The sequence below is a fragment of the Dermacentor silvarum genome, chromosome 4, assembly GCF_013339745.2.
Source record: "Dermacentor silvarum isolate Dsil-2018 chromosome 4, BIME_Dsil_1.4, whole genome shotgun sequence".
Taxonomy (NCBI): domain Eukaryota; kingdom Metazoa; phylum Arthropoda; class Arachnida; order Ixodida; family Ixodidae; genus Dermacentor; species Dermacentor silvarum.
In genome coordinates, this window is record NC_051157.2 from 176,866,870 (window position 1) to 176,892,249 (window position 25,380).

A 25,380-nucleotide genomic window follows, 5' to 3' on the forward strand; every position below is an offset into this window, starting at 1 on the left:
TGTCGTTGTTCGAAACTACCTTTGACCGCAGACGACACTGGCATATTTTTGCAGATGCAACTTCAAGTTTCCGCGTCACGGTGAAAATGCGACTCTAGGCTGTTACATTCTGTTCTGCAGCCGCATGTATTGTATTGACGGTGTCATCCTAGTTTGAAACACCACACAATCATCCTATCTGCGCCACCTTTTAAAAATGTATTGCGATCGCCTCATGTCGCAACATGGGACGTATTCTAAGATGATCACTGTCAGTACGCGTTGCCTTGCCTGGTTGAGCAAAACCTCGCGAATCATTCAACGTGCCGCGTTGTACGTACGTTACGCGAAAGCGATAGCATCGCCGAGCGATTCGACCGAAATCACCGTCTTCGGTGTGATGGCGCCGTTTCTGTAGTACTTCTGGTGACAGTTTGCAAGAACACGGAACACACGCACAACTGTCGCCGAATACAGCTGCGTAGGTCGACAAGACAGCCCTCCTTACTATTCAGCACGCGTGTGAGGCTCCGAGTGCACCTTGCTGATATGCTTGCATTTGCGTGTTCATGCTTTTGGTTTTTTTTCGCTCTGCCAATTTTAAGGGTGTGCTTAAAGCACTTGGATGCAGAAATGCCTTTTCCTTTTTTTTCGCATATATAAAACCCCCAAAGACAAAATGCGGCATTAAACGTGCCTCTTAGAAATTGAATACATGCTGCTTGTAAGCTTTCCAAACAGAATAAAACCTTAGAAGATGTGCTCAGTCATGAATGAAGTTCTCACCGTGTGTAAAAAGGTTGTGCAAAAGTGCTTAACTTGACGCAGCAAGGAATGGAAGGTTAAGCACCAAGTGTACAATTCATAATGACTGGTATAAAGGCAATATGTACGTGTAGTGGTCACCTTATGCAGACAGATACTCATGAGATGGTTTTAATCAGAATATTTATATGTAAGCAAATAATTATTTATATTGCTGATAAGACAACTTATTTCGGGTGAAATCAAATAATTACATTCTTTGTTGTCAGCCTGCGTGGCCAATCTGTTGCCCTTTTACTACTTGAAGAGAGAGAGAGAAAGCTCTTTATTGAAAATGCAGAGGGTTCCGCAAGCATATTTTCGCCTACATGCTGCTCTGCAGTGAATGGGACGAAGGAGAAGTAAGGTCCTAGAAAAGGGTAAGCAGAAGAAAAATGAAAAAGAAATGCAGCTCGTGTCAAGTTATGAGCAGTAGAGTAAGTACTCGAGGTGATGAAGGTAGACGGCGAATGCAAAAGAAAGTAAGATAACAGTCTTGATGAGACGATGTGCGTGAGTCTCAGTTTAGACAGCAAACTTCACTACATTAAAGCAATAAGTCCAGGGCTTTCTGCTGTTTTGATGGGCAAGGCCAGAAACCCAATATCCATGTCAATGTCAAGGGGCCTTGGTCGAGCTTTTCCGTGTTCATTTTATATCGATGTCCCTCGTCTCAATAAGCTGGGCACTCAAGCAAGATGCGCTCTAGAGATTACACGGTGCCACAGTTGTCACAATATGGATTTGTGCTCTGGCCATTGCAAAAAAGAAGATTGTTCGTGTATGCAACATTCAGTCTAAGCCGGTGAAACCGATGCCGTGGTAGACATTATGGTAGCCTTGATTGGAGTTCTCTGTTGATGTTGAACAAAAACTTTCAATTGCCTGAAGTTGAAGACCATCTTCTACGCCGTTCATTGAGTACATATCGCTTCGCCATAGCTGAAGCCTCACTTTTAGTTAAAAAACACTTTTATAAATTTTATGTGATCATGTCCTTTGCGGGCTAGCTCATCCGCCTTTTCATTACCTATTATACTGCAATTATACCTAATTCAGTATTTACATAATGTAAAACACAGTACCAACGTGCAGAAAAATTATGCAGTACCATGATAGGGATGACAGCAAACAAAGGTGATCGATTTGAGACCGTTTGATACTGTCAGCATCATGCATGCGTGTTCTATTTTGATCACTCTATATATTAAACATATGTTCACACAGGCTGCACATGATAAGTGAACTATTGTAAGCTCTACTCAGGTTATTTTACTGAGTTGGGCATGGGCTACACGTTGTCTATGTATTTATGTAACAACAACCTAGCTAGCTATGCACAGCCTGATTTTAGGAAAATGAAAAAAAAAATACTTACCCTAACAAACAGCTAGCCAGTACCTGTATCTTGTTTGAGAGCAAACCAAGATTATTAAGTGATTTAGCTTCACAGTGACTCAGTGATCAGTCGTGTTGTGAAAAGGTTGGTGTAGTAAGTGCATTTATTTTGGTATTTCTTAATTAGTAGCTCCTTTAACATGCACATGACAATGAAATGAAGACTCATATGACAGAAGCCAGGCCCGCACAAGACGTGAGGAAACATTTATTGCCATTTTTTATTTTCATAGCAAACAAATGAATAGTTCTTTTGGTTCATCTTTGTAAATAATGCGCGAGGTGTTCTGCATAAAACTGCAAGATTGGTGTGCTCCATTATCTATCTATTCACTATTCAAGTAGCCAAATGAATGGTACCCCCATGAGCACCGTGAAAGAGATCACTGAAATTTGCAGTCAGGAGGCCACACTGGCTCAGCCTCTGTACGAAACATAAAATTGTTCAAAAAGAAAACAATACTGGTGAATTGAGTATTCGTTCACATGTACTATTCAAATCCGCACATCACAAGTAATCTTTCATTCCTTGCTGCATTGCTCACCATTGTACAGACTTTATTACAGCACTGTGTGTGTGCAGTAAAATAGCTTGACAAATCAAAGCTGCGGTTTTTCAGAACACTGAAAGCAACTTTGCATGTGGCTTAGGTAATATAATGCTCCTACATATGGGTCAGCTTAGTATCAGTCGATTTCTTTGCTAGTTGTTCACTGTTACGCCTGAACTATACGGTGCCACCAGGCACTGCTGTATTCCTGCAGACACGCCAGAACAGGTTGGCTATACACAAACAACCCTCTCCTTCTCGCTTAATTTAAGGTGGTGCAGATTTGCTGGCAGAATGTGCTTATCAGCATAACTGCCTAGCATTCAAAAATGTGCTTGAAATGTAAGGGTGGATGCTCAGCTTTGCTGGTGTGACATTTCACATTTAGAGTACAAAACGAGAAGATTGAATAGGAAGGACACCACACAAATACTCGGTTTGTGACCTCTCAGTCATAATACAAGTAGTGTCCTGAGGTTTTCTCTGTGGTTTTTAGCTGTAAACATGTGAAGCAATCTGTAAATTCGAAACTGTATTAAGTAAACTGAGACACCATGAAATGCACCATAGCACTGCACGAAAATCAATATAACACTCAGGAGGACACAATTTTTTGTCACATCAGCTCTTTCTGGTGCAGATATATATATATATATATATATATATATATATATATATATGCACTGTTTGTAGCTGAAAACTGCAGGCATTTATCATTTACAGCTGAGAATGATCAGTGCAAGAGATTTTTGACGTTTCAGACACACACATGGTCACTTGTCCAATGCTGTGCAGATTGATAGCTGTGTTTGGTGCAACTTCAGTAGGACGTATATAATGGACTACTACATACAACACCCGCTTTGCACCTCTACTTTAATGTTCTGCTCTCCCACGCAGAAGACATAAGTACAGACTTGAATTTTTCATGACGTCAATATTCAAAATGCAAGCAGGTCTTCGGCACCACACGTCTCCATTTTCCTCACATGGCACTTATTGCATATTGTGAATGTGCATTCATTGCCGGTGGAACATCTTCTAATGTGAAAATACTTTGACGTATTTTTACCTGTATAACTTCTCTCTGCTCTACATGTACAGATACATCCTTCAGTAGGGGTAAGTGTCCAGTGCCTTCATTAGTGCAGTAACTGTTATGAAAGCTGTGAATTCATAACAAAGAAAGGCTATTAAATATATATAAGAAACCAGCAGGCAAGAGCATCATGACAAGCCGGCTGAGACGGTGGCCCTATTGTACAGCTTAGTTCCCCCTTGTGGTGTCATATGGTTGCCATCTAAGCTCACGAAGGTTTGGGTCACTCCCATTTGAAGTGATGAGTGACAGTTGCATAAGTACAACATCTTCCTCTGCCTATATCAATGACTTAACTATATGTAGCAGCTTCAACTGTGTGATTATTGGTGTAGCTGAAGTTATGTATCATACATAGTTTCGGCACACACTCTGATTGGCCAAAAGCATGCAGTAATTGGTCTTGGAGATATTGGTTCAGTGGTGGCTTTCCACTAAGTTCACTGCTGACGAGGCAGATTTTACTTCATCGAAAGGCCCAAGTGAAAATGAGCCTAAAGCTCATAACACCAAATGCAGTCACCAGTTATGATTGAAGAACAACATGTGACAGAACGATGAACTGCAGAATTCTCTCACTAGTGTACAAAGTAGTGCAGCTGTGTTCAATATTTCAATGCTGGTATACTAAACACAGAACTTTATACGAGTTGTTTAGACGGCATAATCAACAAGACCCCTCTAAGAAGTGATGGCAAAGGATAAATAAAAAGCTGCTGCCTCAGGTACTGTGATTGGCCTAAAATATGCGTTCTCACATGCAGGAGATACAGTTCATAAATTGGTTTACATACAGGTAAGAAATGTAACTGCATCACGTGATAAAATTTAAATAAGACCAGCTGAGTATCATATAGATCATCTTTCGTGGGGTCAAGTTGTAGTGAGATGTCTTGATATTAGAAGTTGTGCTGTTTTATTCACACACATGCATGTAAACGCAATTTACGCATACAATTTGTGTTTACGTGTTACTGTGTGTATAAAATGAACAGCACAACTTACATAATCAATACGTAAATACAAATAAGTTTTTTACTGGACTAATTACTATTACTTTCGCAATGATTTCTTTTCTCACATGCAGAAACTCAACTGCGTGCATACGTTAAGCTGATGTTGGTAATCTAAGCTGGGCTTGGGTACCATTTCAAGAATATGATAAAATAAAGAACTGTCCATGTGTATCAGACAAAAATTGATGATTTGACAATAACTTATCTGGCTGGGTAGTAAACTTGTATCAAAGCAAAATGCCGCACACTGAGCAAAACATTGCGGCTAATATAGCATAGGGAGCAAATATTCTGCCGGCAGAGTCACCTGTAAAATATTGCCACCAGTTCGTCCTCATTAGCTGTCTTCAATTACATAACAAATGCGGACCTAACTGTGAAAATTTCTGTTCAGAATATTCTCATAACAGCCAATAGGCACCCTTTTTATTCTGATAGCAGCTTAATTCTCTGGCGCAATGCACTGTGGTCATGAAAATGCTTAAGAATGATGAGGTGAGGCTCCTCTTTCCATAGTCTGGCAGCGGAGCTGAAAACTGTTCAGTTAATGAGTGGAACCATGGCTTGTGCAAAATAAAGATCACCGAGATGGCCACTAATAGCATCCAACATCCTACATCCATGAATGATAGATAGCAGTACGCTTACAGCTAGATGAAAGTGCACCGGAAAAACACCAAATGGGCATACATTGCTGGCTCAAGTCAGTTTAACGCACATTACTTGGTAATGACTGTGGGCAGAATGAACAAGAGGATAAAAAGTATAGCACTTCTTAGTCAGATAACGCTGGCACATATGATAAATATTGTTCGCATGAAAGTGAAGGCTCGTGCCAAAACAGGTGACAGGAACCAGAGAATGAAATAGGGTGGATGCACACAGTAACGAGAAACTTTCGTTGAGCTTATTCTGACTGCATTACTAACGTGACCAAAGCTAGCCAGTGAGGAAGAACTTTGGGCAAAATTTCTTTCAGGCGATTTTGCTGGCTGCTATCAGAATATATCACCATACCTGTGTTCAGTCTTGTTATTTTTTACATGCATATTGTTTTTTGTCAGGAAACGTAAATCTGTATCTAATGATGAAGTGTCCAGTTCTCATCTATACCATATTCATCTACAATACCACTGGTTTCTTCACAAACATACTCTGTGCTTAGTCACCAGCAAAAACCAAGCAGTTAACATTCTTGGGTATGCAAGCCGCTTGCATCACAAAATATAAAGCTATTTACTTCGTGCAATCTAGAAATTCCTGCTCTTCTCAACACTGCCCACATGATAAAAATCAAGGCTGCTAGAAATTTGCATTCATAGCATTAGTGCTCAGGCGCGTCAACATTTCAGGACAGCGCAGTATGTCTTGACGTATCTAACTATTATGATGTTCCCTAAATTACCCTCACCGATAGAAGCATCTTCAAAAGTGCAGTAACAACTTTTCAAACAAACGGCACATGTACGAAGCAGAAAGGGTGGTGTGATAGGGCTTCTCTATCAGGGTATCACACAAGAAAACGCGATCGGCAACACTTATGCACAGTCCACTTCTGAGTATACGCACGTCGCATAAAACGAGCAGTTTTACGCCTAGTACCACTGTGACATATACGGGGTGTTTCAGCGAACACTTTCACAATTTATTTAATGTAGCCTGTGGCAGATAGCCCACTTCTAGTTCTTGAGCTGCCCTACTCGAAGAGGCGGACAATACTTGCGCCAAACATGGACCCATACCTGATGACCCATATTGAATTTACAAATTGTAGCAGTGGAGTTCGCTAGGTGGATCCATTTGGAATTTATTCTCAGGATGGCACCAGTTTCGAGAGATTAATTCCCGAACATTGTGGAGAAATGCATTGGCGTTCCAGTTAATATTGTGATTCAATTCATAAAGCGACGTTTTGTTAAGAAACTAACTGGAACGCCAATGCATTTCTCTGCAAAGTTCGAGAATTAATATCACAAAACTGGTGTCATCCCAAGCATTCCTTCCAAGTGGATTCGCCTTGCGAACTCCACGGCTACAATTTGTAGATTGCAATATGGGCCATCAGGTAATTAGTTCAAAACACAATTAGTGAAATTTTGTTAATTATTCTATGATGGATTTCAATTTCTTGTGCAAGTAATGTCCGCCTTTCCGAATAGACCAGCTCATGAACTAGGATTGTGCTCTCTGGCACAGGCAACCTTTAAGAATTTTTGAAAGTGTTCACTGAAACACCCTGTATATCCCGATTTGTATCTTGCGAACACTTCGCAAAAGCAACAACACAGCTCGAACGTCGCGGTCGCCATGGCGCATCGCAGGTGGCAAAACGGCTCACGCAGTATATCACACGAGGAATGACAGCGATAACGAGGCAACAAATCTTATCACTACTGATCTTGTCATCACTTCTAAAGGTTGTGAAGGACTGGCGTTCACCGCTTCGCGGCAATGAGCCGCATACGCAGAATACATACAAGTTGCGTACGTTCGGTGCGCTGATCGGACATCTTTCACTTTGACACGCCCTAACATGTGTCTTACTCAGAACGCACATGTATGTGACGGCATTTCCGTTGGCAATGCACACGCGAAGCACGGCACAAGAAATCACGAATTCGACGGCTTGAAATTTTTCTTCCGACGCTCGCGCAGACACAGCACACTTCCTCCGCTCCGTCTGTTTCTGTCGGCGATCGCCCGCACTGATGATGCCTGGGAGGGTACACCGGCTTGCTGCCTTCGATGACTATCTCCGTGAGTGCTGGATAACTCTAGCAGGGATCACAAGAACGAGCAAAATAGACTGTTTCTGACGCGGCTGTAGCCTTGGCCTCGCGTCACCGCTTCGCTTCCTTCGAGCAAGCGCCATGTTTGCCGTGATGACGTCCTACGCCGTCCGCCTCGTACCAGCCAATTAGAGACGAGCAGGCATGCGGATGGCAAAGTTGCGTCCACCCGTCCAGACGATCCTTCCGCCCCGGTACGCATGCTTGCGGAGCGGACGGGCGGATTGAGCCCTTAAGGTGAACAATGGGAGCAGTTGCTGAACACGGCCGCATGTTGCAGTCACGCTGGAGGTGGCTTCGGAAATAAACCTATGAAATGAGTGGTGGCTCTCCTCCGCCTTGTTAAGGCTGCAAATATGTTCCAAGATTCTTCGAAACGGCATCGCGTTTGGTCGCATTGCCGTCAACTCGCTAGTGGCGACCAGAATAAGAGCTAATGGACGGGCATTGGGCAAGCATTAGGACTTGCTGCTTTGCATGCTTCAGACGACCGCAACAGTCTGAGAAAGTGAATTTTATTTCTTTTGTCTCGCGGTGTCCCCAGATATGCTAAGGACAGTCAGTCCGTTGCGCCGGCGTTGGCGGGCGTTGTGTCACTCAGAGTCGAATATGAGACAGGCAAAAAGCCGTAACATCAAGGACTGCAAAGAACGTGGTACCGGTATTTTATTGGTGTCCACGGGCAGCGAGACGACGCCGGTAAAACGCTGAATCTGGTACGGTCTTTAAAGCAAGAGTACGAAGTGCGGCGTCATCTGCCATGGAAACTGTTACGCTTAGCGCAGGAATTCAACTATGAAGCCCTTTGCTACTAATTAGATCGTCATCGATATATTTGAATTGATCTCTTTCGATGAAACGCCAGAACCAACGTCTCCTGCCCAAGAAAAAAGAAAACATTCCATCGGAGCGAGCGTACCCACGTCGCAGACACTCATAATGTGTGTACTACTGCAGTAAAACACCTTAAAATAAACACATTGACTATAACTTGGGGTGCTGTTTTGGGCATTGTCCAATTCTGCCATATTGTCGAATACCGTAGGGCAGCATTTAGAGCAAGTCAGAGAAGTCGCGCAGCCCTTTGGATCAATCAAAGATGACAAGATGGCGGTTTCGAGAATATGGTGGAATATGCAAATGTCCAGAGCAGCAACCATGGACCTGTCGAAACACGGTGGACAACTTCTTGGCTTGACCCTAAATAGCCAAAATAACTCCGTATTTTGTGGACTTTCTATGCCGCTGCTAGAGTTGGCGCTGAAGAGGACACTGAATCAAGACAGAGATTTCATGGGAATTGCAGAAACGCACACCAAAAATCGGTGCGACGAAAAGTTTGCTCGCGTACGCAAAAACCTTACGGATGGCGCACGCAGTGGTTGTAGACGCTAAACAAAAACGTTCTAGTGTTTGCAGCTGTTGTGGGCGCATCTACCCAGGGCTGGGCAAAGATACTTTGCAACGGTATCATGACGCTATGCAATATATTCGGGCAACAAGTATTTGAGATACAGATACAAGATAATACCGCAATTATTGTATCTGCTACGATACTTCCCATTTGTATTAAACGATACCTTGATACATTCCAAAATTTCGTATTATAGATCTGTTTAATGTAGCAGCAAACGGGCACGCACAAAAATGTTTGCTTGGAAATTTGTTAACTCGGACCAACCATGTAATATTCGGGTGAAATATCTCTTAGTATCTCAAAAATTATGTCTTTCTTGCTCAAAGTATACGAGTATTTTCATTCCGAAACGTTTTAGCTGCTTAGCATGAAAGCTCTCTATACGCTGCCCTATCCGCGGTTTGTGGTTGTCGCTTTTGTAATTGATCGGAGCCGCTGCTCTGTTTGCCGACCAGCTAGTGCGTCGCCATCTAATTACGAGAACGGCCATATTTGCGCCATTAATGATGGCGCAAATACTTATGTGGAGTTTTGCCTTGTTCGTCAACGTAGTACCGTTTGTCGTGATGGCACGAGCGTTACCAGGTGAATCAGCTTCACTAATAGAGACATGCAGAGTGCAGACCTCATCGCCTGCCCTCATCAATGTCAATAGTTTCGCACAGAGATGTTGCGATAGCAGTATCTTGCATATTTAGATGTACGCTACAATCTTTCATGTATCCGATATACAGATACTGGTGCTCGTCTTCCCAGACGTATCATGATACAGATACCATTACCCAAATAGTATCTAAGATACATGCATTTTCGATACTGCCCAGCTCTGCATCTACCACGCAGCGGCGAACTATGTGGCCTTTAAATTGCACGTAAGCGCATTTCGCTGAGGTGCATTTGTGAGATTTCGGCGGCAACACGGTGAACACATCGAAGTGGTAGGTAGCTCTTTCGGTGACGTTTGAAGCTGTCTGATCTGTGTTTTGTACTGCCACAGTGCATCTCAGTGCGTCAATATTGCGTTCTCGTGTTCTGCCCCGTGGTGGGCGGCGTGCGTGTGCAGCTGTGTTTCTTTCCGTTTTCTATTTTGTTTTTCTCCGCTTCGGCGTCCCCGTTCAGTGCCATGGTGTACAGTATGAGAAAGTGAATTTTATTTCTTTTGTCTCGCGGTGTCCCCAGATATGCTAAGGACAGTCAGTCCGTTGCGCCGGCGTTGGCGGGCGTTGTGTCACTCAGAGTCGAATATGAGACAGGCAAAAAGCCGTAACATCAAGGACTGCAAAGAACGTGGTACCGGTACCGGAACGTGGAGGTAGACGACGCTGCTTGTTCGCTGGCCGCTTCGCTCCTGCGTGTTTCCGAAAAAGGTCAGGTCCTGCCTTTTCTGCTGCCTTGTCCTGGTTGGTAGGCCTCCCTGAGCGTCTCAGGCTTCTCGCCGTGCCTGCAGTTTGCGTGCGGAGCCTGTTATTTCTCTTCCGGCCGGTTTTGGTGGCTGCCCTTCGGTCGGCTGCCTCGCTGATGGGTGATACCCACTAGCGGGGCATGGCTGACACCCCCGCTGTTCTGCCGCTGCCCGGGGATGGCTCCCCTTCTGCGGGGGCTTCGACGCGATCGGCCGAGTCGGCCTTCTCGTCCGATGGTGACCGCGTGTTGAGAGCCGTGGATCTGGCCTCCCGCGGCGCGGGACCACCTGCTGCCTCTGCCGATCAGGTTGTCGAACCGGGCCGTGCTGCTGCCCCTTCCCCCGTACGGAGTCAAGTCGACGCCACCTTGACTGCATCATTTCACCGTGCTGTGGATCTGCAAAAGCAGATCACGGACATCCTCTTCGATACCAACTGCAAGGTGACCAATCATCACCGGTCCCTGATTTTGGGCCATCTGCGTGAGCTGATCCAGGAGTGTGCTGACTTGCGGGCTGTGGCGGCGCGGCAGTGTGGCCGTGCTGATGAGCTGTGCGACCAGCTCGAGCGGACCCGGGCGACAGGCGCTGGGGTTTCCCCTGGTGTTGCTCCGACGACTTCGCCGCCTGCCTCGTACGCTGCGGTGGTCCGTGGTGGCGTGCCTGTGCGTGGGGCACCTGGTGCGGCGGGCCCGAGCCCTGGTACTGTCGTGCCTCCTGGCGGTGCTACCGACTCTGCTATCAGGCGAGATCATGCCCACATCATGTTCTTGACCCCACTCGTACCCACTTCCACCGCGGCGGACGATTTATCGGCTGCCATGAAAAACAATGTCGACCTTGTAAAGGAGCGCATAGGTGACATTAGCGTCCGCAAGACTCCGCGCGGCCTCACCATTCTCTCCGATGACAAAGAGTCTATGGACAGGCTTAGAGCCGCACTTGAATCCAACGTGGTGACCAACACCACTATGTCTATTCGGTTTGCGCAGAAACGCAAGCCTCATGTTAAGTTAACTGGCGTCGATCCCGACGTACCCGCGGTCAACCTCATCGCGCAGCTGAACGCCAGAAACCCCACTTTAACTGTCGACCCTTCAACGTGTTCTGTGCGTACGTCTTTCAAGGAGCGGTCTGGCAATTTCACTCACGTGCTCGAGGTGGACCCGCCGACGTTCCGGTCACTCATGGCCCGCGGTCGCGTCGCCGTGGGGTGGACGTCAGCTGCCGTGGTGGAGGATGTTCATGTCCCTACGTGCACCTTCTGTGCGACATATGGTCATCCCCGCAGCGCTTGCCCTGTGCGACAGCAGGCGGACAGGGCCGTGTGCACGCGCTGCGCGGGTGACCACCTCGCAACTCAATGTACGGTCCGTGTGGGTGGCGCGGCTATGTGCTGCAATGAATGCCGCAATGCGGGCACTCACGGCGCGCACCCCACGGGCGACAAATCCTGCCCTATCCTGGTCGGCAGAGTTGCTCGTCTGCGAGCGCGAACCGACTATGGCTGACGCTCCGAGCTTTTCAACGGGGGCGACGCGCGGCGGTCTCGGTGCGTTTGGGGCGGGGAGCGCGGTTCGCGGTTGCGCGGACTGGCGCGCTCTCTCGCCGTGGTCGAGCACGCACTCGGGACCGCCGCGCTTATCCGTTCACTTTGGCGTGCCGCGTTTCCTTGTTCGCCTTTCATTTTCTCCTTGCTTCACACGTTCTGCCTACTTCTGGGTCTCCTTCTCGATGCCCCCTCCTTTTCGGGGTGTGGGTATTTGCAGTACTACGAGCGTGCGGTCACGAGAGTGGGTCCCTGCTTTAGGCATTCTTTTCTGGCCTCGCCGGATAGCATTCCACCATGGCTAATGTTACAGGGATAAAATTTTTACAGGCCAATATGGACCACACTCGTGACGCGACGAAACTCCTTGTGGAGCATATGACACGCGGAGGCTTTGCCTTCGCCTTCGTGTCTGACCCCTACACGTGCGCAGACAGGATCCCGAACGTGCCTCCCACTATTACCATCTTCCATGCACCGGCGCGCCCACGGGTGATGTTGCTGGCTCGCGCTCCCGGGTTTGATTTCTTTCCCCTGTACCTCTCGCAGCTGGTGGTTGCCGTCAGTTGCGAGGGCCCGGGGCAATCTTTCATACTTGTAGCGACGTACGCTCCACCCCATCGCGCACTGGACCCGATTCTCGATGAACTAGCCCAGTGCTTCTCGCGTTTCCCGTCGCGAGCTTTCATTCTTGCCGGTGATTTTAACGCGAAGCATCCACTTTGGGGTCCTGCTCCCAGTGATGCACGTGGGGTTCAGCTTGTGCAGTTTGCCTGCGCTAACGAATTGCGAGTTCTTAATAGTCCCGACTCTCCTCCGACTTTTGATACACCCTACGCGAGCTCCTGGATAGACGTGTCGTTGGCGTCTCTTTCATTGACGCGTGCGGGGTTTGCCTGGTCAGTGTCTGATTCCGACACGCTATCCGACGACAGGTACCTCGAATTCTCCTTTTCGGGCATGCCCGGTGTGAGGAAGAAACGTTTAACTAACTTCGCGCGTGCCCAGATCCTGGACTCGTTAGATCGCTCCGTGTGGTTTGACCGCGTCGTTGGGTGTCGGTTTTCTTCGTGCATGGCCCTTGAACTCGTCTTGGCGCAATTTTATCGTCTTTACGATGCCCTTCACACACGCAACCTACGCGTGGTCAAGCCGCGTGCTACTTCAGGCAACGCCTGGTGGACGCCACAACTGGCCGCTGAGCGGTCGAGGGTGCGCGCTATGCGACGAAGGCTCCAACGGACGCGTGATCCTGACCTGCGCACTGTGTTCAGGGCACAATACACTCGCACCTTTGCCTCTTATAAAAGAAATATTCGGCACGCCAAAGACACGTTTGACAGGTCCCTGTGCCAGGAGCTTACGACTCGCAACCTTTTCGGTGACCCTTTTAAGCTGGCGTTTGCCAAGCTGTCGCCACCGACGCATCTGCCTCCACTTTTTCAAACGGATGGCAATCTGACCTCTTCGGTTCTCAGCTCTGCCGCATTGCTCTTACGAGTGCATGTTGGTGCCGATGATCCTGCTGAGGACACCGAATTTCATCGTCGCGTGCGATGTGTCGTCGACGCTCCTTATCCTCGCACTGCTGACGATTTTCCCTTCTCGCTCACGGAGGTGGAAGACGCTGTTTCTTTGGGCAACCCTCGCGCGGCGCCGGGGCTGGATGGGCTTACCGCCGGATTCATTAGGAACCTGTTCCGCCTTAAACCCCAATTTTTTCTTCGTATCTTTAATGCTGCACTCACTTTGGGGCATTTTCCCTCCTGTTGGAAGGCGGGCAGGATTATCTTCATTACAAAACCTGGCCGTCCCCTCGACCAACCTTCGGCCTACCGCCCCATTGTGATGAACTCCCTATTTGGCAAAATTCTTGAACGTCTCCTCAATTCCCGGCTCTACTACTTTCTCTGCTCCCGCAATCTCATTCATCCCCGCCAATTTGGCTTCACTCATGCGCGGAGCGCCCCTCTAGCCCTGTATGCCTTGCGGCAACGCCTGTTTTCGCTTAAAACAGCGAAGACCCCGGCGGTGTTGATTTCACTGGACTTCACCGGCGCTTTCGACAGCGTTTGGCATGCCGCGGTGTTGTTCTTTTTGCGTAAGCACCACTGCCCCGCCAACCTCTACCATTTGCTTCGTTCCTTTCTGTCGGGCCGGAGGGTGGTTTATCGGTCCAGTGCAGGCGAGGTTTCGGCATGCCCTTCCATAGGCAGCCCACAGGGTTCGCCTATTAGTCCTCTCCTGTGGAACATTATCATTCACTCCCTCCTGGACCTCGACTTCCCTCCTGGCGTTCATGTTCAGGCGTACGCCGACGACACAATTATTTTACTATCTGGCACTTCGCGTCTGCAGCTGCAGGCATTAGCAGAATCTGTTCTCACCTTGATCTGTAATTGGGCCGCACAGAACAAGGTCAAAATTAGTTCTCAAAAATCATTTTTTGTTTTCTTCAATAATGGGCACATTGGAACGTCGAAACGACGTCCGTCTATTCGTTTGGACGGTGTCTTTCTTCAACACAAGGATCACATTAAACTGCTCGGCGTGGTCTTTGACGATCGGCTTAACTTCTTTGCCCATGTTGAGTACATTAAAACTAAAGCCGAGCTATTGGTATCCCGATTGCTAAATTTCTTCCGTCTGCACTACTCCCTTGCTCCCGCTACTATTCGGCGGTTGTATCGCCAGGTTCTGTTGCCTGCAGTTGCCTATGCGTCGCCCGTCTGGTGGCCCCCTTTTCCGTCGGTCCACCTCGTTGCTCGGGTGAATTCCGTGCAACGATCGCTCCTGGTCGCGATCACTGGTGCCTATCACACCACCCGTACGTCGGCCCTTCACATCCTGGCTAACTGTCCCCCTCTTACCGTGGAGTTAGACCGCCTCGCTGCGGAGTTCTCCATTTTCACCCTGCGGCAAGTTACTCATTACGGCCCCACAACCATCTACCCGGCCCAGGTGGAATATCCTTGTCCTCAATGGACCGATCACCCGCGTGAGAGGTACCGCTTTCCGTTCACGCGGTTAACACCTCCTCAGGCGGCGCAGCTGACTCGTGCGCGGGCGTATCACGTTTTTACGGATGGCTCCTTCTGCAACAATGCGGCCGGCGCCGCTTTTGTTGCGTTTGAGCCAACCGGTCGCCTGACTGCGGTTCGGAAGTTCTGCTTATTGGGGGCCTCTAGTGCGTATGCCGCTGAGGTGTGTGCCATGTCGGAGGCGCTCGCATACGCGGCGTCTGTGCGTGGCAGGGCTCCGGTGTACCTGTACACCGACTGCTTGTCCCTCCTCGCCTCGCTCTCCGGTCTCCATGCTACGGACGCGCGCGTGCGACACATGAAGCGTGCGCTGCATGCCTTGCACGCCGGTGGTCGCCGCATTCTTCTGTTTCATGTCCCGGGGCACCGGGGAGTGGCGGGTAATGAGCTTGCAGACTTGGCTGCGTCGTCTGCCCGTTCGACAGGGATGGTTCGGCCTTGTGCCGCTTCCTTTCGAACTATCCGCCACCGTTTTTTCACTATTGCCAAAAACCAGTGGCATGCCTATTGGTCTCGAGAGGGGGTTGATACGTCCCTTTATCGCTGGGTGCGTAGTGTGCACGCCGTCCCTCCTTGGTTCCCCCCGAACCGCCATCTCGCACGACTCATGACGGAACATGGGCATTTCCCTCATTATCTGCATCGGTTTAATCTGAGTTCCTCGAGTCTGTGCGTGTGTGGGGAGGAGTGTGACGGCGTGCTCCACTACTTTACTGTGTGCCCGCGCACTGCGGACTAGAGCACTGCACGGGCTCGGGCTTACCCGAAAGCCCGGGCCCGGCCCGGCCCGTGGGCCGGGCCGGGCCGGGTAGAGGAGTTTTTTCACGGGCTCGGGCCGGGCTCGGGCACGGCGTGTGCTTTTTGACCCGGGCCCGGCCCGGGCTCGGGTTTTTTGACGCGGGCCCGGGCCGGGCTCGGGCTTTCTGCGAGTTATTCTCGGGCTTCTCAACTCTGGAAAACATGTATTTTTTGGTCTCGGGCCGGGTGCGGGCCGGGTTCGAGTCGGGCTCGGGCCGGGCTCGGGCTTAAGGTAAAGGGGTGGTGGGCCGGGCCGGGCGGGTAACGTAGATTATTTCGGGGTCCGGGCCGGGCCCGGGTCTCGCCATAAAAGTTTTGATCGGGCTCGGGCGGGCCGCCCAATGTAAAAACGGGCCCGGGCCGGGCCCGGGCCGCAAAAATCGGCCCGTGCAGTGCTCTACTGCGGACATTGCCGCTCAGTTGCGGACAGAGTGCAATATCCGTGACATTATTACGCCTGACGTTTTCCCGCGGTTGCTTCATAGTAAGCGATCGCGGGCGTTACTCCTACGCCTGACTCACACCATTACTTCACTCGTGCCGGCTGTTCCCCGTCTGTCTGCTCTACCTGACGCTTCTTAACTTTTACTCCTCTTTTACCTGCCCTTTTTTCATCCCCTTTTCGCCTCATATCCGCTTACATATCCCTCATGTTACTCTTGCATGCTCGGTTTCATGCCAGTTGCACAGTTTACGCCAACCATGGTGGGGTTCGCCCCGTGTCATCTGGCTTTAACTGCATGCATCATCCTCATATCGCTTGCCTTGTCCATCTCTTTCCTTGCTTTCCCATCCCCCTTCCTCTTTCCCTTTCCCAGTTTCTTGTAGCACTTAGCCTTGCGCAGGTCCCGGCTGGACTCGGTCTTCCTGCTTTCGAGTGGTGATACCTTCCTGGTCCCACGAGTCGGCCCTGCCACCTACACCTGCCAGCTGCTCAAGCCTTTGCCGTGCTTTTCATTTTCTCTTATGCAATAAACATGCAGAATCGTTGTGGATCACTGCCGAAGACCACCACATACTCTCCCTCTTTCCCCCCGGAGCGCATTACTGGGTTTTTCGGTTGTTCTACAGGGACTACCAGCCTTATTGTTTATCGCTGCTTCCGCTTCCGCTCGCTGCATTTGCCTCCGAAACATTTTTTTTTCTTTAAGATTGGTTTTTTCTCGGAATTTGTCTTTGGGTTGTCAGCCTTGACGACCCCTCCTTTTTTTAAATTTCTGATTGGTTTAATGCCCGTTATACCTTTCGGTGGTGCGGGCTTTCCCCCACTTTCTTTTTGATTCTTTTTTTCTGCGGGGGACAAACTAAGCCATGGCGTTGGCTATGCAAGATTCACTGACGGAGTCTGCCGTGCCTGCAGGCATTTCTCACTTTGCATGCGCCTTCTTTAGTTGATGGACTGGGTGTTCTTAAGGCAAGCATGCGAAGGCCGGCAAGTCCCAGAAGCTGAATAGGCGCGACTCTACGAGCACAAGCGAACCGCAGCGTAAGGCGCGCCGGTACACTCTCGGCGGCGACGGTTCGCTGCTGCGTGATACAGGCGCCAACCGCAGAAACAGCAGGGACGCAGTAGCACTGCTATCATCCGTGCTGCAAGAAAGAGCTCGTACAAGCTAGTTACAGAAACGTCGGTGATATATAGAATGGCAATGCAAGCCATAAAATTATAACTGTTGAAGTGGGTGGAAAAAAATATGTATTGGGGTAACTACAGAATGTGTTCAGGGCAGGCAGACGCATAGAGGATATGTTTGCACTAACTCAGTGCATAGCGATTTCAGTAGCTCAGAATAGACATTTATTGATAGCATTTCTAGAGAATAAAGGAGCATATAACAACATAACATTTTTCGTTCCATCGCTCTTTGTGCGGTCCTTAAGGTTTTCTCGAGCATCTTTGTTAACCTCCAAGGTTCTGCCCCATATGTTAGCACCGGTAGAATGCAATGATTGTACACTTCTCTTTACAACGACACGGGTAAGCTCCCAGTCAGGATTTGGTAGTGCCTGCCGTTTGCACTCCAAACTAATTTTATTCTGTGAATTTCTTTCTCGTGATCAGGGTTCCCTGTGAGTAATTGACCTACATAAACGTACTCTTTTACAGACTCTAGAGGCTGACTGGCGATACTAAAGTTTTGTTCCCTTGACAGGCTATTGAACATTATCTTCGTCTTCTGCATATTCATCTTCAACCCCACTCTTACACTTTCTCGATTAAGGTCCTCAATAATTTTTTTGTAATTTGTATCCATTGTTGCTGAACAAGACAATATCATCTGCGAGCCAAAGGTTGCTGAGATATTCGCCGTTGATCCTAACTCCTAAGCCTTCCCAGTATAAGAGCTTGAATACTTCTTCTAAGCATGCAGTGAATAGCATAGGAGAGATTGTGTCTCCTTGCCTTACCTCCTTCTTGATAGGTAATTTTCTACGTTTCTTGTGAAGAACCAAGGTAGCTGTGGAATCCTTGTAGATATTTTCCAAGATATTCACGTATGCCTCCTGTACTTCTTGATTACGCAATGCCTCTATGCTCGGATCTCTACTGAATCAAATGTATTTTCATAATCTATGAAACCCATATAGAGAGGTTGATTGTACTCCGCATATTTCTCTATTACCTGATTGATGACATGGTTATGATGCATATAAACTAACGTTAAAGGGGCCCTGATCTACCCCTCGGATTTGGTGAAATAACATAATCCGCGCGTAGCATACGCTGTTGTGAACATCTCAGCCAAGTTCTGCTGTCGTACTCGGTACATGAAGCTCGCAAGCGGAGCGCGAAATCACTCTTCTCTGAAACACTCTCGTTTCGAACACCTCATGATCCTCGCTCTTTTCTGTGTGCTTTATTTCTTAATAAAGCACACTTCAAAACACGGCTGATATGGGTCGCTGCAGTCGGCTGCACCGCGGCCGCCGCGAGATACCGCCATGAGTCCACCAGCTAAGCGCACTGCGGCTCGGGGAGGACAACTGCGTTTCGCTTACGTTTAGCGCTTCGTAGGCACCAAAATCGGACGTCCAAAATGAAATTTGAACTGCCCGCCACGGCGACGTCTCGGAGGCAGAGCGTTCTGGCCCCGCCCCACTCCGCCGCAGCCTTCACAGTGCAAGGCATTGAAGGAGGTTAGGGAGCACAACGGAGGCCGTCTTTGATTGCCGATAACTCCGCTTCTTCTGAACGCATTGAAGTACTTTTTGCAGCAAAGTGATTCTGAAATAGCCTATCTTCGCTTCTAATGTCTTTCTGCACTTCAATGAAAAGTGGTTCAGGGCCCCTTTAAGAGACAGGAAGAGAGTGGTGTGGTTCAGGAAGCAAACGGGATTAGCTGATATTTTAGTTGACATTAAGAGGGGAAAATGGAGCTGGGCAGGCCATGCAATGCGTATAATGGATAACCGGTGGACCATTACAGTTACAGAATGAATACCAAGAGAAGCGGCGTTGAGGACGGCAGAAAACTAGGTGGGGTGATGAAGTTAGGAAATTTGCAGGCGCCAGTTGGAATCAGCTAGCACAAGACAGGGGTAATTGGAGGTCGCATGGAGAGGCCTTCGTCCGGCAGTTGACCTAAATATAGGCTGATGATGATGATGACAAGATGAACAGGGAATCGTTATGAGATATTCTTAAGCACAAAGGCATCGATAACGATTTGGTGGAGCTGCTGAGCGAGATATATAGAGACAACCGAATGCAAATCAAGTGGTGGGAATTCACCAAGGGCTCAAGCAAGGACGTCCTCTGTCTCCATTGTTGTTCATGCTTTATGATAACATAGAAATACGACTGGAAAACAGCGAATCACGTGTCTAAGGGAAAGATGCTCCAGAAGAAAGTCCCCGGACTGATGTATGCGGTCGACATAGTGCGACTAGCGGACAATACAATATATTTGCAGACACTTGCGAATATATGCGGCAACGCATCGACAAATCTAAGGCTTAGGTTTAGCACAGATAAATAGGGAATTATTATCTTTAATGAAGAGACGAGTAATTACGTAGTGTCAAAGCAAACGGCAAATCATACCCATTTTCAAGCAATATAATTGCTTCAACTCATACAAAAATGAAGGAAAGACTTACTCAAGCTCCCACCAAGATAATTTGAAAATAAAGGGGATGCGGGATATAGCAATGATGAAACAAAGAGCACTGTGGTTCCACAATAAGTATGAGGTGGTGCGTGGAATCTGGAAAGGAGTAATGGTGCCAGCGCTAACTTTCGCAAATGCCATTCTATGCGGATATGTTGTCGGGGTTGGAAGTTAACCAAAGATCAGTAGGCCGGTTGGCTTTGGAAGCCCACGGAAAAACCACAAATGGCGCAGTTCAGGGTGACATGGGTTAGGCCTCTTTTCAAGTCAGAGAGCGCAGATCAATATTAGTTTTGAAGAAAGACTTCGTAACATGGATGAAAATAAATCGGCGGCTAAAGTGCGCTAGTATTTGTACCTGACAAGCGTGGACACAGAATGGAGAAAGAGGTTAAGAAAGTTGGCAGCCGAGTACAGGGTAGTTCAAAGTGTAAATAGACAACCAGGATTCATCAGAAAGTGAGACATACAGAGACAGAGAATTAAAGAATGTAAACAACCGAGACCATGGAGATTTACAAGAATGAGAAAACAGAAATTAGAAGGCGAAATCGTTACAATAACACGAAGGCATGTACCTTGCTATTTAGTGCTGGAGCCGGTCGCCTAAGGACAAAAACATACCGCACCAAATATTCGGAACTAGATAAGGCATCTAAATGCTGCAGCGAAGAACGAGAGACCTCTCAGCAAATCCTAATAGAATGCGAAGGGATTCAACCAATGAGACGCGTAGCTAACGTACACTTTCCGGGAGTGCTTGGATTTAAAAGGGACAGAAGCATCAATGAGCAAGAGACATTTAGAGTATTGGTGCAAAAAATGCAGGGAACATATTGAAACGACAGGATCTGTTACAGGCATAGGTAACGGTGCAAGGTAGGTAGATAAGATTTGAAAAAAAAGAAAGGTTGAGGAGATGTATACGAAAATGCTAGAATAAAAAGCGTATGGCATACCTGAACAAATCAAGCTGACTAGGTGAGAATTTGTCGCAGCCACTGTTTCAAATTCCATACCAATAAAAAAATCAAAGGCTCTTTCTTAAAGAAAGATGGTTGAACACGAAGCTTTCTCCCATTAAACTGAATCAAAGTCAAAGTCCAAAGCCAACGACCACGCAACGAACCCAAGAAATGCTGACCGCCCCGATGCGATGTATTTGTGATTTGATTGCCTGTTTATGATTGTATTTTTTGAACCTTGAAGTTGAATGAAGACCCATTGCGTTAAGTTACGTAGCCTTTATTTTATATTATGTAGCCGTTGATTACCCGCCCACACTCACACTATCTCGAACGACTCTACAATTGCACAGTATTGCCTTTTGATCGCTGTGGTAGACCGTCAGAGGCTCTGCCATTGCCTATACACGGGTTCGGTCTTACGGTCGCGATCGCGCTCGTTTACGTTCGCATACGGCAGCCTCTTCTGCCGTGCGCTGCACCCACGGCCTACCCATGGTGACGGCCGGGAATGCATTGCGTGACGCGCGTAATTCAATGCAGATATACGCAGTTCGTCGGGGTAGCGTGGCGTTGCAGTTCCCATGGTTCTTTTCGGTAGAACTGCGAATGTAAACTGTACTGTTCTACGGCATCTATGTATTGCACCATTGTTCTATTGTGTGCGCAAAGGCGCAGATAGTTCCATTTTTCTGCAGTGCGTTTTCGGCGCTCAGGGAGGAATCAGTGAGACAGAAAGCTTCGCTTTAATAATTATCCTCATCACCGTGGTGAACACTATCAGGTCGCACTCGTCGGCGATTGTGCACGCTACATTGTTTTACACCGTCCATGACAAACGCTACAACCACTGTGATGGCGTGGGGCCGTTTCGTGAAAAATATACAGGGTGTCTCAACTATCATACGCAAAGATTTAAAAATATGGAAATGCCATGTAACTTGGCAGAACCAAGGTAATGTCGCTTGCCATCGCTTGGAGAAACTGTGAATTTTTTTGCATTCCGCCTAATCACGCAATTAGTCCTAGTAAATAATCAGCTTCTCAAATAATATAATTAGATGAAAAGTGTAAATGAGAAAATTGTAAATCCTGATACAGCTTCGTGTTCATCAATACGTGCTGCATAAGAGTGTTCTCCCGAGGGTGACAAAAGCTCGCGAATACACGCAAACTTGCCTCGTGAGTGGCCGCTCGAGGCAATTGGCGGGGTTCTTTCACGCTCGGATGAACACCTTGGGACACCTTGTGATACAGTAACTGCTTATAAGTTATAAGGTAGAGAAGCTACAGCCGTTGGAAAATTTCAGTAAAGGAACCTCATGCAATACTAAGTGTTTACAGCATGCTTGAAATAATTGGGGGTAAATCCAAATATAAATTTAGGAATTCCGGCAGACAACATTAGGATAGTTCGACTGGCCTGATCTGCGAGCCCGAAACAGCTGGTGCTGTAATGTCTTTTGTGGAGCACAATTTGCACATCTGTATAAGATCAGACTAGTTAATCTAGCCTATATATATATATATATATATATATATATATATATATATATATATATAGGGAACGTTCAAAAATTTGATAGTCTTTTTAATGCGTTTAAATGTGTAGGCAGCAATCGACTTTCGAGCTTTTTGGTGGGCATAGGCCTCTAACGAGACAGAATAAATACTTTCAGATAGCCTTACATACTTACCTTGAGCAATGCGCGTATAATCCCCGTTTTTAACATCCTCCGAAGGGCCGGTATACAAGTAAATTTCTTAAAAATAACGACTATCTTGCTCTGGCATTTGCCAAGTGCGCGGCACCCTACTAAGGCCTGCTGCTGATGAGAAACGCCGAGCCAAATGGCGGTTTTCGTGGCCCTCTTCCGCGCAGGTGACCGCCGCCTTCTTCTTCACGTCTTTCCTGCACGTGTTGTGCGTAGAGATGCTTCGCACCGGACAACAGCTCGCCAGCATCCGACGATTGGGCGTCGGCGGCGGTATCCTGGCCCAGGCTACATACGACGCTGCTTTCAAGGCATTCGGCAACCTTGAGTGCCTCATGAACTTGTACGGCATGTCCGAGAGTGGCGCGCTCGTCTGTTCACCCACCATGCGTGGCGCCAGGGGCATAGACCTCGGATATCCAACCTGCATGACCGAGATCAAGGTATGTGCGCTCATTTATTTATTTATTTTACTCACAGCGCCTTAGCGGCATTAAAGTGGGCATGAGAGGGGGGGGGGGTTACCACATATGCACTAAATTTGCAGGTACAATATAAAAATTAGCGCAGTTTCCAAGTGGTGCAAGGCTGGAGCAAACAACAGAGCTTTTGATCGACCTAGCTGATTCCGACCACGCTGGATACTCAAACGGAGACTTTCACGTTCTCATTCTCGAAACTCGGGATCTTCGACTCGACGACGCCTCTTCTTTGCTACAGCTTCGGCATGGTATTCCGGTTTGGTTCGCCGCCGACGCGCAAATTCTCACTTGGCCGCACGACGCGCTTCAAGACGCGGCCTCGCGAAGCGTTGACATGTTTAGGTGAAGGGAGGCACATGTGGTTGCTAGGCGATGCGAAGTGACGTCATGGCTAGACGGAGCAGGTGCGCGGTCGTAGCGGCTTGGCGTGGCGGTGCGGAACGGCGGCGAAGAGAGGCGCAGCTGTGCCAAGTGTTTGCTAGGCAACACGCGGCGTCGTCATCTCCAAGGCGTAGTTTCTTGTTTACGCTATATGTGCCAACCACCGGCTTAAACGTTAAACAGCACTGCTGTTAAAAATAAAAAAATACACCATCTTCCTCTAGGGGAACCCTGAGTAGTATGCGAAGCAGCCATGGGGTCGACCACGGCGCTGACACTGGCGTTGACACTGGCGCTGTCCGTGGCACTCATCGCGGCATTGTGTAGGTAAGATTTCCGACGCTGCTCGACGAGTAATGGCTAATCTTGTCGAAAACCTCCGAGCCGCCCCCAGAGGCACCGGCAACAGTCACCAACGCCACGCGCGTTTGGTGCGAACGCGGATAAAACGCCGACGGCGCCGACAACAGTTCTGCGCATCGTGGCGCCTCCCAGCGGAGTATGCAGCGCCTACCATCGCGCCTCTAACCTAAGCTTCTTCGCATTATCGCGCGCGGAGCCGCAGGTGTTGCCATTCGTTGCGCAATCTGGAGAGGAGAGGAGGAATGCCGAGAGGAGAGGAGATGAGACAAGGAGAGGAGAGGGGGAGGAGGATGCGCATGAATGCCCAGAGGAGAGGAGATGAGGCAAGGATAGGAGAAGAGGGGGAGGAGGATGCGCATGCGCGGTGCGGGTGTGGACACCGCACGGCGGACGCAGGGAGGGACATAGCCCCGACCATAAGCTGCTTCACATCTCAAAATTAAACTCGGCAAACAATTCAGAGAGAATGCCCGACGACATCATATCCAATTTCATTTCATCACCTTAAAGACACCGGTGGAGGTATTACATAAGGAGTGGTTAACACGTATATAAAAGAAAAGACCTGTTACGGTGAAATACGAGTTTGAACAGTTTGCAGAAATTTTGAATGAAATGTGATGGCAATAGCGTTGCGGGGTAGGTCATTCCAGTCTCTGTCACCCGGAGGAAAAAAATTGGCTTGAAATGTAACAGTTCGTGTGCCACAGTTTATAGCTGGGGCGCTGTGACAAGCGTGAAGATGATGGCATGACGTAAGGTGGGTGGTTTAGCGTGCTGCAAAAAATTTGTGATAAAGAGAGAGCGGGGCGATACCCTAATGCAAAACAGGAGATGTCAAGCTAGATTACGGAGATGTCTGTGCAGCACTTGCAGCTATCGCCCAAATGTAAACATCTTCCAATAGTCCCACAACTTGTGTATGTATAGATTATGCGTCACTCATGATTGGACAAAGATATATGTGAGTATTATCTTCGCGTATTGTCCTGCAAATTGTGAAGTCGGTCAACCAAAAATATGTACTTTGCTTACAATTCTTTGAGCGTCATATTCCTAGCTGTAGTAAGTAATATTTGCCAGATTTTGCGCGTTTTCTGACTGTCCCAATATTTACTTTCTACATCATAAAAGAAATCGCAGTGCAGGGCAAAATGCGCGACATTTCATCGAAAAATTTTCCGACGGCAGGACGGCCCTAGCAAGCAGCGAAAATGCCGAGAACATCTTACTGTACGGTAACCACCGTATAGTTGGCAGGATAAGTAGGCACTAACACGTGTCGAAGTTGAAGGAAGGAAAGGATACGTTGCAACGGACTTATAATATTACGGAGTTTAAGCGAATGCTTTCTTTTATTGAACGCTACAAATTGTTTTACCTAGCAACCAGAACACCATTGGCACATTTAACAAGTGCGGTCGTGGCGAAAGTTCAGTGCCCAATGATTCAAATAGGAACAGCAGAGGGCGGGGTACTCGCGCAGCCGTGTGAAAGCGACAAAATTCGCGAGATGTAG

The 25,380-nt window shown here is 48.0% G+C and overlaps 1 protein-coding gene across 6 annotated transcripts in view; it reads left to right on the top strand.

Moving 5' to 3' along the window:
- The window catches only part of LOC119450782 (uncharacterized), a 216,050-nt gene that overhangs the window by 183,084 nt on the left and 7,586 nt on the right, over positions 1-25,380 (top strand). For 5 of the 6 annotated variants that reach the window (XM_049666232.1, XM_049666231.1, XM_049666229.1 and 2 more), the window contains exon 6: positions 22,803-23,078. The exons of the other annotated variant lie outside the window; for it this stretch is intronic. In XM_049666232.1, coding sequence (XP_049522189.1) covers positions 22,803-23,078 — 276 coding nt within the window. The remainder of the gene's footprint in view (positions 1-22,802; positions 23,079-25,380) is intronic. 6 annotated transcript variants of the gene reach the window in all.